Source organism: Dermacentor albipictus, chromosome 9 (assembly GCF_038994185.2).
Source record: "Dermacentor albipictus isolate Rhodes 1998 colony chromosome 9, USDA_Dalb.pri_finalv2, whole genome shotgun sequence".
NCBI classification, from domain to species: domain Eukaryota; kingdom Metazoa; phylum Arthropoda; class Arachnida; order Ixodida; family Ixodidae; genus Dermacentor; species Dermacentor albipictus.
The window spans coordinates 44,802,970-44,818,197 of NC_091829.1; the positions used below are offsets into that span (position 1 = coordinate 44,802,970).

General features: G+C 49.2%; 1 protein-coding gene and 1 long non-coding RNA gene across 5 annotated transcripts in view; one reads left to right on the forward strand and one right to left on the reverse strand.

Moving 5' to 3' along the window:
- The window catches only part of LOC139049758 (uncharacterized), a 95,169-nt gene extending 86,106 nt beyond the window's left edge, over window positions 1–9,063 (reverse strand). The window contains exon 1 of the long non-coding RNA XR_011508559.1: window positions 8,425–9,063. This is a non-coding gene — a long non-coding RNA (uncharacterized lncRNA). The remainder of the gene's footprint in view (window positions 1–8,424) is intronic.
- The window catches only part of LOC139049756 (gamma-aminobutyric acid type B receptor subunit 2-like), a 389,157-nt gene that overhangs the window by 308,236 nt on the left and 65,693 nt on the right, over window positions 1–15,228 (forward strand). For all 4 annotated transcript variants that reach the window (XM_070525558.1, XM_070525559.1, XM_070525557.1 and 1 more), the window contains exon 10: window positions 859–1,012. In XM_070525558.1, the coding sequence (XP_070381659.1) occupies window positions 859–1,012 (154 nt within the window). The remainder of the gene's footprint in view (window positions 1–858; window positions 1,013–15,228) is intronic.

A 15,228-nucleotide genomic window follows, 5' to 3' on the forward strand; every position in this document is an offset into this window, starting at 1 on the left:
CAAGAGTATTCTCTCGAAAACACGACAACAATTGCAAGCGTCAACTCTTCGGCTCCCGGATATCATGACGGTGTTTTGGCGCTGTGCTGCGGATAACGAAAATAATCGCCGGTTCGGTGGCCAACATCACAGCAACAAAACCGGCGTCGCCCCACGCTATTACTGCATGTCGCATGGCACATTTGCTACACGTATTCCTAGAGGGCGCTGTGAACGTGCGCGACGTAGGTGCACCTTCATACGCACGCACGCATGAAGGCGCCCTAGCTCGTGACCTCCAAGATCCCCGGTGCGACTTATGAGGCCATAGCGCAACGTAACACATGTTTTGAGTGCAAGTCGATGCTTGACATCCCCCCCCCCCCCTCCCCACCAACGCATGATGGTACTTTCAAATTTGCTGGCCGCGTTCAACTAAGGGCGCACGAGAATGGGGAGAATATTCTTTTTTTTTGTTTTTTCGCGCATCTACACACCCCCGCTGAAAGATGGAAGGCCAAGCTTTCTTCTGGCGACCTGGACGACCAACGCAATTTCGTCGCCCGGGCCAAGGGGGCAGCCTAAGCCTGGAATAAGGAATCCTCCCACCTAGGGCGAACTGGGTCCTTACTGGGATTACCGTTGAAGAAAATAAAAGTTTATTTCTCTTGCTCTTCCGCCACCTTTACTGCTTCGGCTAGGAGCGTCGTACGAAAATCTCTAACTGTGAATGCTAAGTGAAGGACATCAGTGATACAACGTCCATTCAAAGCTAAAGGAACAATACAGAGCATCGACGAGTTGTGCCGCACGTCAAACACAGAAACTTTATCGTCGGCATCCGAAGTACAATTGACTTTTTCTTTATCCGCGTGGCAGGCGGCTCCGACCCGCCCATGGACAGGACGCTGATCGTGATCCAGAGGACGCGGGTCAACCTGACCATCTACGCCAGCCTGTGCATCTTCTGCGTCCTGGGAATCATACTCGCCTCCGTGTTCCTCGTCATCAACATCAAGTTCAGGAATCAGAGGTAGGCGCCCCACTCATCAAATTGCGGGGTTTTACGCACCGAGAACACGATCCGATCATGAGGCACGCCGTAGTGGGGGACTACGGAATAATTTGGACCACCTTGGGTTCTTTAACAATGTATCTAAATCTAAGTATACGGGTGTTTGCGCATTTCGCCTCCATCGAAATGCGGCCGCCGTGGCCGGGATTTGATCCTGCGACCTCGTGCGTAGCAGCCCGACCCCATGACTAAGACACCACGGTGGGCTAAGCACCCCACTCGATCACGGCACAATAATTACTGAAAGGGACTCTGATTCTGGCGCCCATGGGAAATTATTTTGGCGATCGATTCAGTCATCATATAATCAGGATTAAAATCATCAGCTTATTTGCGGGAGCTACCTCCTTCTACAAAGAAAGAAATGATTTGATTTGAATCCAATTATGAAGCGTACGTTGATTCAGCCTCACTTCGTCACTCCGGCTTCAGGTGGCTCCCTGACTTTGAGCACTTTGATCATTTTCAAGATTATGTTGCGGTGTGAATGCGACGTTTCGCGATGATTACGCGCGTGCACAAAGTCTAATCATCTCACCGTGTTGAGACAACTGAGAGCGTGAAAATTTGGAAAGATATAAAGAGTAACAAACAACGTCACAATAACATTTCAAGGCACGAACATCAAGATAAGACAAATATATGTAGTGCCTTATTTGCATGCAACTAAGGCGACCACGAATATAACGCGTTGAACCGAACCCGAGTCCGACGCGAACCCCATTACAGACAATTTACGGAAGTGAAGGTCTTGGGAGCCTGGCCTCGCAGTTCATTAGCCCAGAAAGCAGTTCGAGCGCTTTTTCACTACCTGAGGGCAACAGACTTGAGTGCCCGACTATAGACATCCTACACCTAAGTTCTCTCTCTCTCCCTCTATCACTCCCCATTCCCCTCCCCACGTGTAGGGTAGCAAACTGGACTCAGTCTGGTTAACCTCCCTGCCTTTCAGTCTTCCCTTCTCTCTCTCTCTCTCTCTCTCTCTCTCTGGGCGCAACTGAACCCAAACCCGAACCGATATTTTCGGAACGTGCCTAAACCTGAATCGAACCTGAACAAATAATCACGGTTACCGGTTCGTAACGAAACGGTCCTAGCGTGCGAGGCCACAACAGACGTGCTCAATTGTTTGCACGATTGTTAGAATAACTACATCTTAAATCATCGCACCCTAAAATCAGATTGTTAGGACTGACGAGTTGCGCTTCGTGCGAGAACGGGGATAGGTGATGGGTACGAGCTGGTAAGTATGGCCACCTCGGCAGAGACGCTTACACTTTCGAAGTCGGCCATGCAGTGGCGTAGCTAGGTCGTCTGGCACCCGGGGCCCTTAGCTCTTCTGTCAACCCCATTCCCGGGTGTAGTCGAGGAAGGCGGGGATATCGACAATTTTCGGGTGTCTTCAGACGTATATGACACCTCCCCCCCCCCCCCTGCTTGCCCCGTGCACCCAGGGCCCACGGCCCCCCGGCCCCCCCTGTTGCTACGCCACTGCGGCCATGCCAGTTGTGTTCCACGGCAGAAAAGTTTTTTGCCGGGGCTCCGCGGAATCAATGTTTCTGGTGGCGCTTCCAATTCGGCTATTAGGTCAACTCGTTTCTAAAACTAGATAAACACGGACAATGGAAGGGACGATGTCCTCGAGGAGGGATGTCAATGAGTTCAGCTGTATGACTTATTGTAACCATAACAGTGCTTTCGCTAAATGAATGCCGTCATTTTCTCGGTGAATGGGTAACCCCGGCTGCAAACGGCGCGCAATATCTGCTTTTTTTTTTTTACTTTCCACTGGTCAGCGCATGTCGGTGTTTAGCCAAGCAGAGTACGGCGCCCTTCGAGTTGTAGAAATTATTCGTGGGGCACGATGTACGTTGTCCGCCCTTAGTCAACGCAAGACTAAGCGTCCCGTGCTGACGCACCAGAAAGATAGACGTGTGGTTCAGTACTAACCATCCTTGTTCATCGTTCAGGAGCATGAATGTCCTCACCTGCTTCTAAAATAGCAGCAAACTGAGTGCAACATCAAATGCTCACTCTATTGTTTTTTCTTCCTTTATTTTTTTGCTACAGACTAGAAGTTTGAAGTTTTAATTTAAGTAACACAATGGTGAATTCGCGCTGTCTTCGACACCGCAGATCACCTGCCCCAGTTTGGCTCACAATCAGCCCTGCAGTGAAAACCTGAAGCAAAAATAAAATTAACTGGCTTTGCTGCTGTCGCAGTAACGAGTGTGGAAGCTACGCACGCCTTTCTCTGACGCAGGGATTTTAACTGTAATTGTCCGCGTATTTAATATGCGCGTGAAAATTGTCCCGTATCGGTGCATAATGCAGTCGTAAAGTTCTGCCTTATCTTGATGAAACATGCACATGCGTCATGCGGATAAATCGATAATATCATTTGCACCTATCGCCATACGGTCGCATAGTATGCACTGCACGGAACTGGTTTGCGAACATCCAGCACGGAATCCCGATGCTCTAATCACTAGACCGCGGACGCGTGCCTGAAGAGACGGAATAAAACACCCTCAATAATTTCCCTTAGTAATCTTGCTCTGTTGACGTAAATGCTGAGCTAATTGGAAATTAAAGCCAGTTGCTTCAAGGTGAAGTGTTGCCTTTGGCTGAGCAGCGATATTGGGATCACCGATAAAATTTGCCCTAGACGTTCAAGTTTCATCCCGAATCCGGTGACACAAATAGCGATCTGTGTGAGAAAACAGTTGTGCTTGATTGAACACGCGAAACCGCTTTACGTCAGGCAAGTAAAGAACAAATTGTTGGGCGCGTATCTTGCTTAGCTCTTCGACCTTTCTGCCTGTGCAAGTTGTGTGTAGACACTAAGCCTTCTGCGCAAATTGTGTTGGACAGCGCACAAACATGGCCGCGGTACAGTGGTACAGCGGTAGAGCGGCCATGGTACAGATAACCTTTCAATTCTTATAGGTCGCCGTCGACCGTAGAAGGTCATGCACGTCGTGTCTTGTTATTGAACCAGTTTTAATGCTGACTATAAGGTTGCACTTTTCCCCAAGGCCCACCATAGTTGTTCATGGACTCGTTTTTCACTGAAACGTGCAGCGTGTCTCTTGCTGTAATGCAAAACCTATCGCTTGCTTGCAAAAACATCAACCGAAGGCTGGCTGCGCAAGAATTTCTTTAAGCGTTTAGCTTTCTTTTGGGAACTACACTCGATTTGTTGGAGGCGGTCTAACCATTTTCGGGGGCCAATGCTGAAGATAGTGCAGTCACGCGCAGCGGTAAAAACCGCGCGGTGGTAAACTACACCACCGTGTGATGGTACCAGTCATAGAGTTTCTTACAATAATTATTGTATGAAACTCTGTGGTACCAGCAGCGTGGGTAAGGGGAGCTAAAAGCCCTTCCATACTGATGCCGCCGTGAGCTGACAGGAGCTTCAAGGGCAGCGTTCTTGCATTCTTCCCTGTGTCGGGACAGCCGTTGAGACGCTGCGTCTCAGGTCCAAGACGCAGACGCTGTCATTCGATACATTGTGTTTTTGGTCGCAGACAGAGCCGATCGGAGACGCTATACAGGATTCCGAACTGATCCTTGAGGTAGTGGCGCTTGAAGTACCGGTTGGCTGCCGCATACGGGTAACACAGGATGGTATGGCGAGTGCCACCCGTAGCACGTATGTCAACTTCTGCTGGCCGTTTCGGAGCGCTCTACAGTCGCGGACAACTTTCTATGGCAAGGAAGGGAAAGCTCCGGGCGCGTGGCTGCTGCACATGTGTTACGGCGCCAAGTAGTCCGCCAGCGTCTGACAGTGCCTTTGGTTGCTCGAAACAGACGCTGAATTGACGCACCTTCACGTGCGAAGGTTTCGCCTTTGCCCAGACGTGGAAGAGGAAAGCCGCAAAATAAGTAAACTTTTACATTCAGTGGTATGTTTTATCTTATTTAACTGTTGCTAATAAGGCGTTTATGGTTTTCTCTTGCCCAGCTTAAACTAACGTGGATGAGAACACGGGACTCCTTTCAGAAGCGCCCTCTCTTGTGCGCGCTTTGCCTCCGTAGCTTTCCCTTCATTGCCACAGAAGGTATGTCCATAGTATGTCCGCGAGTACAGACCGCTCTCGGGTGCGAGCGGCGTTATCTTCGGCCGCTTGAAAGAGGGTGCGGGCCCTGCTGTCCGGCTGGTTCTTTTCGATCGCTCTCCTCCGTCTTCGAGCGCTGAGGCGCTCCGAGCCCTGTCGTGGGAGCAGTCGTCGAGATTCAGAGCGTTTCCTGCAACGTCATCACAGCACAGCATCGCCGCTGTTGGCGACGGTCCACCGTAACCTAGGCAACCTAGGCCACCGCATGCTGGCGTCTCGATGAACGGTAGTCCCACCTGTGCGTCGGCCGGTTTTCCCAGCGGCGCCTGGAGCGTTGGTTAGGCGAAACATCGGACGTTGGCAGTAGTCCCGTGGTTATGCATCGGCCATTTCCTTACTCCGAGAGTGAATCACCCGTTCAGCTTGCGCACTTGTCCTCTACCTCTGAGTTAGCGCAACGTCGGATCTCCCCGACTCTGCTTCCGATGATGCAGGCGATCAGTCCAAGGCACCGATAATGTCACAAATAACCACCTCTTAAAGCAAGCTAAACGCATTCTCCCATAGCAACCGGGGTTGGTTCTTCACAACGTATTCCTACCTCTACTTGTTCGAAGTGCTGTTAGCAGCATCACTACCGCGATAACTGAGCATTAATGGTATTTTTATTGCCTGTATTCAAGCGTTTGCAATAACACTCGGTGCTTCTTGTGAACGACTGTTTAATGGTTTTTTATCTCACAAAAACAACAGTATTTTAGCTGAGTAGCTTTGGAAAAGTTACAGAATAACCTTGTGATGCTATTGTTGCTGAAAGGAAGAAGGTCTACGTATTAGTCGCTCATTTTTCGCCACCGTCAGCATTCCGAGACACCCCTCGCATTGCAGATGTGTTCCCTATCCCCTCTTGAAAATTCCCCAATGGCTTCGGACGTGCTCAAACACCGATGGTGCGAGCTATTGGTGCAAGAGAGATCTTCGCACCGCGGAGTTCTCATTGTTAAAAGTAGCTAGCCTCCCACGTTTGATATGCAGGACTGCGCGAATCAACTGAGACCGCGATGCCATTTGCTCTTACGGCGGTCGCTTCGTGAGGTAAGCATTGCCCTTGTGTACGAAGCCGCTTGCCCATCCCTCTATTCTGAGTTGCGTGCTGGCCGCTTGGAGTAAACCAGCTCCTTGGACGGTGCCGTTCGGGACGCCTTCCAGTAGTCCACTGAGCGCGAGGGCGGACAATATTCTCGCAGTCTTTGCGAAGCATTCTTCGAGCTTGCTTTCCTCCGGGAGGGAGGCGTGGGGTGCGGGGGGGGGGGGGGGGGGGCAGGGGCGTCTTGTAATGGAGACGCCGAGTTTGACGCCCAAGTTCAATCCTACTTTGCTAGTTTTGCAGTCGCGTTTGGAGAATTTCACCGCTCGCTGCGCGCTCCGGCCTCAGTCGAGGAGCGTCGTGCAGCAGTGCGAGACGGGGTTACTGATTCAGCTCGCACTCAAGACACCATACTATAGCAAGCTTTTATCTCACTTTCCTTGCAACAGTGAAAGCTCATCTGCTTTCCACGGTAAATCCCTTTCTTCCGGAAAGGTCGCGTCGTACTGCTGTCTAAGCCTGGCGGTGTTGCGCATGATCCACGCTCATGGCGCCCGCTAACACTCCTCAATGCAGAATGCAAATTATTTGCCAGTCTTCTTGGAAAGCGATTGAATATGGTGTTGCCGGAGATTGCAAGTTTAGCCCAAACTGGCAGTGTTAATTGTCTACGGGTAAACGTTCGGGTCTTTTTTTCGCTAGATGTTCTTCGACGTGCGCTTCTCCAACTGCTTTAAACGAGTGTTCAATTTCGCTCGACCAGTCGAAGGCATATGATCGTGTGAAACACCATTACTTTCCCATCTTACTTTGATGGTACTTTCACTTTTCAATCGCGCTTTGATGTTCTGGTCATAGTTATAATCACGGAGCTTTCGTGATTCTTTTTTTACCTTTATGAGTTCACAGTAACTTGTTCTAAATGACTGAATGTAGTTGCCCCACCTTTCTTTCTTTCTCCCTCTCTTATGTGTACTTACACGTATTCCACACCACTATCACTTTGCCTAAGACCGCGGAATAAAGAAAACAAATGAATTCTGCACGTCCTTGGCACTTCATGCAACCGCGTATTTTAACAGGGCATACACTCGCACATGTTAAGAGGGTGAAGCATTAAAGTCAGTTTCTTCCACCCTCTAGCACGCTCGCGTCTATCCTTTGCGAGAGAGCATTCACGCCTGGCCTCCCAAAAGCAACAACACTGGGCTTTCACGTGGCCTAAATTTTCCACTGCGCTGCACTCGCAAGTTCTTCGGTGGCCCTTTAGGATTTTCTGAACGCCTCGTGACCTACCGTGTCGGTCTCCGGTTTCTGGACCCATGCTGTCCGTGGACTGACCTTCCTATCTCGCCACAACGGCAAACAACTCACGAGAATGTGACATCCATTCGCCCCAACGCAAACAAAGTGTGCAAATACTTCTCGCTTCTGATGCCAGAGGCAAAACGCGCAGGAACGCCGTACGCGCGGGTCATGAAAACACGGCCCACAGCAAACTCGCTTTTCAAGAGTCTCGCTTCAAACTTGAAACTTTAAACTCGCTCTTCAAGACCTCGGGCTACACATGAGACTCCTGGCAGAAGGTGATGGGTTGGACATCGTTTCGCGAGAAGCATTGGATACTTGCATGCGCGATGCTATCGAGAAGAAAGGTGCCTGCACATCATTGTCTCGCGGGAAGAAGGACGACTGGAAATTGAGCACTAACACCACATTTTTTTTTACACTAGGCGTTAATTGCACAATCGTTTTGAAACAACTGAATCGCTGGAGGCACTTAAAGCGCAACTCAGCGCCTAAATACACATGAACAGCGTCGAAGTTTTATCGAAGCCAGCATGACACACAGCTAGCTTTGCACGCACAGGTAGACTTAAAGCGACCCCATTATTTTTTTTTTCAATTTCAGCCATTTGCGCACTGGCAGATATCTCTTCCCCCGCGTCGACGACGCTAACCTGGCCGTTATTACTGTCATCACCAACACCAACAGAAAAACATTGGGGCAACGCGCATTCCGCATATCCTTAGGAAATACTTGTGAGGAACATACACACTGAATCGACTGCGTAGGCACATTCAACACGCATGCGCCTCTGATAAACTCATTTCAGCAGCACATGGGACCACTCACGAGGGAGCGTCCTGTCGTCTGTCTACTATGCAATGTATAGCTCTAACTTCTTTTTTGAGGCAACTAAGAGAGTCACGCTTACCTCGTCCGCTGAGAAGCGTAACTTAACGCCGCTGCTCCTGGCCTTTTTGTTTGTTGTATACACTGGAGGACCACCAGTACCAGCTTTCTACAGTCTGTTCGTCATGTCTTCTCGCAGAGCTGTTGCAGCAGCGGCTGCTGCTGGAGGCTAAACCAGCGCTCCACGGCAGACGAACTGGTGGAATGGCGGCCGTAACAAATGCCGGCGTAGGCGCGACAATGTGGTGCGACGACTGCCGAACAAACGCGCCTTCGGCCGCTTCAGCAACCCTCCCGTTCCGAACTCTGCAGATGCCACTAATGGCATCTTCTGCCGGTCGCCCCCCGACCGTATAAAATGGAAGATGCCAAATCACCGTGCGCTATCAGAAACACAGAGCGGCCCAGACAAGCGACGTTCCGCTTTCGGCTGAGCATTCGCAAACGTAATGGGTAAGCGGACGCCGATTCGCTACTTCCACCAGCAGTCAGGCAGCTGCCGCCGCACGCCATGGTCGCGAAAGAAAGAATCTGCCGACGTCATGTCACCGTCCAACCTATAGCTGTAGGAGATACCGACAGCGCCGATGGAAACGGGGCGAATGCATTTCGCGTGCGTCCTTCTTCGCGCGTAGCCGCCGGATTCTGCAGTTTGGACTGTGCTCGACTTTTTTTTTTTTTGAGTGCTGAAGATATTCGTCGCCGTCGGGTCGTTAATACACCCGGCTCGTTCAGTTGACCTTTAACGTCTTTGAGCGAAAGCAGACCGTCAACACGTATCGTATTAAAAAGATTAGCGAGCTCCGCAGCGAGCTAAAGGCAGTTAAATCGGGACGAAGCATGACTAGGCATCAGTGGATGACAAAGCAAATTAAGAAGCATAACAAAGCGGAGGATGAAAAAGCGAATTAAGAGTAAAGTAAGTTTAATCAAAGCGGATTGGAAAGGCAAAGCGATTGAAAAGAAATCAAACGGAATTAAGATGACTCAGTGCGATTAAAGTGGAATCAAAGCGAATTAATAGGAATCAAAAGAAGTTAAGAAGAATCAAAGCAAATTAGTTTAGCAGTGAAGAATTTAGGTGAAATAATGTGACTTAAGTTGAATCAAATTGAATTAAGAGTACTCAAAGCGAATTAAAGTGAATGACTAAGCAAACCAAGGGATGGCTAAGAGAATCAAGAGGAATCAAAGTGAATGAAGAAGCAGGACGCAGCAAATTAAGATAAATCAAAGCGAATTAAGAAAGATGACGAAGGAATTCAGAGGAATCGAAGCGTATTAACAGGTATGACAAAGCGATTAAAGTGGATGACTCAGAGATTTAAGGTTGATGGCTCGGCGATTAATGTGGATGACTCAGCGATTAATCTGGATGAATCAGCGAGATAAGATAGATGACTGGCGAAATAAAGGGGCTAAGGTTAAAGTTACTAAATAAACTAGCTACTTATTACATCGGCACTTGGGCTTTCGCCTTCAAATCGTCTCAGGGATAACGTAAGAGACCCTGTGACTTTATTACGTCGGGGCCCGCTGGGCATCCGTGCCGGGCTATAATCGCATTACGCGTGCGATGCTCTACCAATTCAGCTACCGCGGCGCAGTTTCCCCATCCACTTTCTTGGGTATTTATGTTCCCCAGTAGAGCCCTGGGAGTTTTAGCCAGCGCCACCACTCACAAACCTTCGCGGCGGATAGGGAACATCCTCTTTGCCGCAGGCGTCAGGATAACGTGACCTTTTTGGGTGAAGGCAACCGGTCAGTAAACCCACACATGCCACCTGAAGGCATCAATGTTGCCGGATTCGAGACCCTCGTTATGTAATGAACGAGAAGAAAGGGGATTAGCCGAATGGCCCGATATTCACTAGTCATATCATAAGAAGTCAACAAACAGTGACACCAAGGACAACAATGTTCTGTTCCCTGTGTTACTAGTGCAGTCTTCTTCGTCCTTTTTATTCCGTAGTGTGTTAAAATTTCTCAAAGAGGGCTTCCTTATAGGTTGGGTGCGGAACGTGTGGGTCCATCGGATGTAGTTGACAGTACGAACAAATTGACAAAAAAAAAACGTTTTCCATAAGGAATCTGTCGTTTTAAAGCCTCATTTCGCAAACTTAAGAAAACTCATTCGGGTTGCTTAGCGCAATTAGGAACAGTCATGTTACTGGTATTCCTGGACATGCGCCGACAAACACATGCGACTGTTCTATCAGTCTTCAAGTGATAAAATTCACGCACGCACTGCCTTACCGTGCGTACTTTAACGTTATTAAAACGTGCGAAACGCTTGGTTTTGTTATCCCTTACTCTAAGGTGGTGGTGGTGGTGATGTTGAAGCAGGCGGGGTTAGCCTGGCATACATAGCCGGCAATTGTTCCGTCTGATCCTGATCCTGATCCGAAGTGCATTGATTCTTTGCACTGATGCAGCCACAACACTTTCGATCGCACCACGCCAAAGTAGCTTGTTGTCGATGGTGACGCCCAGGAATCGAACATGAGTTGCACGAAGAATTGAATGCCCTCTGATATTCAGCGTCAGACGTGTTGACTTGCGTCTCACTCCTGGGAAAAGCATGAAGGCAGATTTTTCTGCTGATAAAGACAGGCCAAGCGTCGATAAGTGGCGATCGATAGTGGAGATTGCGGCCTGGGCTATCCGGGCCAAACGTTTGTGTTGGTACCCCGAGATCCAAATGCAGGACCTTTGCACTCGTTGCCCCTCTCCTATAGTAATCTGTGGCGACTTTAACGCACATCATTCGCTTTGGGGAGATAAGACTGCAGATTACCGAGGCAAGGAACTTGTCGCGGCCACGGATGCTGCTGACTTATGTATCGCGAACGATGGCAAACCAACTTTCTTCAGATTCATGGATTCATAGACCTCGTGATCCATTCTACAGACCTTGTCATATCGTCAACAACGGCCCCAGACAGGATGGGCAGTGACCACTTTCCGATCTTCACCACCATCACCGGATTTCACACTGCTGGGCGACAATTCTGTGCTGTGACCCGCTGGGACACATACAGAGAAGCGTTGGATGAATCCCCTGGTGAGTTCGCAGATATGCTGCGGAGCAAAAGAGTGGCTACCTCAGTGTTGAAACTGCCAGACCATTTCCCTACTCCTGATTTGAAACTAAAGAACCTCTGCGCAGCGCGTAGGAGAGCGGAACGAAAACTAATGAGAAAAACGGGAAATCTATCTGCGAAAACTGAATACAACAGGCTAAACGCTGTCATCCGTCGTCACACAAAAAGATTAAGACGAGTTCAATGGGCTGCTTTCTGTGAGAGTTTATCGGCGTTTACTCCCATGACAAGGATATGGGGAGTAATGAATAGCCTATCTGGAAAGATTCGCCTACACAGGCCATTCGAAGCACTTGCTTTAAAGCAAGGAAAAGATTTGCAAACCCTTGCAGAAGATTTTGCAGACGTATACACATCTGGCAGATCAGCAGGAGTATCGAACCCTCTATTGTCTGCAGCATTCCATACCATGGATACGCCGTTCACCTTTCGTGAGTTGGATTTGGCGCTTAGCAAATTAAGAAGACGCTGTGCTGTGGGTCCCGATTCGATCAGCAATCAGATGCTGACAAATCTGCCATATGAACGCAGACGAGCCCTTCTGGACATATTTAATCACGTCTGGAGCACAGGAGAGATCCCAGAAGCGTGGAAGACAGCATGGGTGGTGCCAGTGCTCAAGCCCGGAAAGGATCCTGCAAACCTCACCTCATATCGGCCAGTATCGCTAACATCATGCTTTTCAAAGTTGATGGAAAGACTAATATGTACGAGGTTAACATGGTATCTTGAGCAAAGAAATAGACTGCCATCATGTATGACCGGATTTCGTCCACGGTTGAGTGCCCAGGACAGTGTCTTGGATCTACTAAGCCATATCGAGCACCATCGCGTAGACGGCCTTTCCACACTCGCCATATTTATGGACGTTGCCAAGGCATACGACTGTGTGCTTCACACAGGCATCATCAACGGACTCCGAGCCATGGGCGTGTCTGGAAATGCTCTTCGATTCGTCCATGAATTTCTCAGTGACCCATGTGTCCAAGTTAAGCTCGGAAGTGTAATGAGTGACAAACGACGAATTTCCCTCGGCGTCCCACAAGGAAGTGTCCTGTCTCCCTTGCTTTTTAACGTTGCCATGGCCAGCCTCCCAGATGCCCTGAAAGTAGGTCGGACGGCAGTTAAAATGTCCATCTACGCAGATGACATCTGCATTTGGATCCCTTACTCTAAGGCCACGCACCCTAAGGTCGTGCTGTATCAAATTCAGAATTCATTAAAAACCTTCTTGGACCTGTTATCCCGATCGAATTCGACCGTTCCGCCCACTGACATGCACACAACTGAAACTGCGGAAAGGCATCTGCTACGTTGAAAACATCTGTTACGTTGCTGCTCATTGCACGGCTCGATGTAGCAGCATAAGAGACTGCCGAGCGAGCTGCAGCCAGTGCCAAAGTCCTACTCTCACGTGACCACATTATGTGCCGTGACGTATACACGTCCAAAAAACGAAACTTTTTGTAAAAGGCTATTGCAGTTGGAAGTTTATTTATTACCAGGACGTTTAAGTAACCAATAAGAAATTAGAAGTAAAAAGAGTCATGTGAGTTCTTTTTGTCACATCTGGCAGTTTTTGGGCCGCTTATCTCTGAGACACAATTGGAGGCCAGGGTATCAAAAAAAATATTCTTTTTGGCTTGTATCGGCCGTTCTACAGGGTACAGTAATATGAAGCTTCTAGATTTGCTGGCGCCTTGCGCTCTTCTGCAAACTTGGGGACGTCTTCCTGTATACTTAAAGACTTTCGATTCAATACGCCGGATAACGTCCCTGGAGATCTCTCGGAACTGTCAAGGACCTACTGCATCCAGACTAGAAAGTTCTAAAACAAAATAACACACATCGGAATTCACGTTTACTTGCCTTACCGGCGCACCTGCTTTACTTTTGACATTGTCTGAACATGCCAGTTGCTACAACGAGAACAGAAACTCTTGCTCTACCGACCCGCAACGAGATGATGCGCCCGCGAACATGAGGCCAAGGATTTCAATCATATGAAACTCTGTTCGAATTCAAAAGTATTTGATTGGGCAGTGCTCATTACACCACGCTCACTTTCTACGTCCTGCGCTGTTCGCCGCGGAGATCGGTTTCAGTCTTACATCGGGGTGAAACACGTTGTGTTTCATTTCATTCGTCGAAAATACGAAGCACCGAGTGAAAACGTTGAATTACGTTCGTGATTGTGGCAGTGCGCTTAATAGCAGCGAAATAAAAACCAATGCGTTAAGCTACCTTTCTGGTTCTTTCCGGCTGTTTCATTTCAGTCATCGCTCACCATAGGAGGTAAAGATTTATAACCTTCCATAACCTCCTTTCGTTTTATAAAACCGTCGGTTCTGCCGATAAATCTGGTGATAGTTCTGTGTGGGCGTATTCCGCACGCAGTACTGACACTAAAAGCACAAGCCGCGCACCCATGTGTTTCTCCGTCGGACAACAGTTATCTGTCGTTGATACTAGCTGACAGCCGCAAACGCAAAGTGACTCACGAGTTGTACGTGAGGGAAATTGAAAGAAACGAACAAGAGGGACTGATAACTTCTGAAAGTGATCGTGGCCTAAGGGAACAACCGGAGCGCAGGAGAAGGTCGCCTAATCTCAACGTTCCCTCGCTGGAAGGTGTCGGGCTGGGGCAAACGGCGCACGCATAAGCAGACCAGGTGACCAGTGCCCAATGTAAAATGAGCATCGCCACCTGTGTGTGTTATGCAATGCGTGCTCAAGCACTCGCCGAGTTTGACAGGCGCCTCCCTTATCGTTCGCAGCATGAAATGCGCGCGGTATAACAGAATAGCACTTCTACAGAGGCAAGAAACAAAATGATTTCCGCTGAAAAGCAGTAAAAACAACTCATTGTAACAGCGAGGAGTCTAAATGCGGTGAGCGTTGACGGAGCCGGCGTAGCAGCAACATGAGCAGCGCATGTAGGTGAAGTGGTGGCTAGGGAAAAGACGCGGATTGTTTGCGAATGGCAGTGATGATCACGATCCCGTGGATGTTTCGCAAGGGGACCACCTTTGACGTAGGACGAATGCAGACATTCCTACGCCACCTGGTGCGTGGTCAGCCTGTTGCTAGCTAGGCCGTTAAACGGATCAAATGACCACTTCTTACCTATTAGATTCTCAGTGCTTGGAATGTTTCATAACGGTCAAAGAAGAGGCGTTGTCCGCACTTTGCGGTGGCCAGAACGAACCGCCTTGTCAGGAACATGCAGCTCTCTTGAATGAGGGGCTGAGTATCTTGGTCCGGGTTCGAGTAACACGCATTCGCTCTACGAAGTGCTGCTGTGTGGTAAGGTGTTTTCCCTTCCGTAGCGCTTTGCCCGGTTCTCCCTTCTTTCTGTCTGGGATGGTAAACACGTTTCAAACTTCTAGCAGCAAAGTTGGCTGTAGTAGACGTTCAGTAAGGCATATTCGGCCTGCGAAAAGACGACATTTTGCTCGAGGATCCGGGGGATTGCCCGTGCCTTAAGCGATGTTGCCTTTCGTACTTAAGCTGCAGATCATCTTTCTCTTCCTCATAAATACGACGTTTCGGCTGGTGGGTCGATGCCGCCGCCTCGGGACTGGCCGAGGACGAGGCGACTTCCGTGCCCCTCTGCTCGTTGTCGCCGACGGTCAATGGCGCCTTACCGCTCGCCGAGAAGGACGTGGCTTTTTCCGCGCCGCTACTAGTCCGGTCGTTGTCCGACTGCGTGGTATCCGACA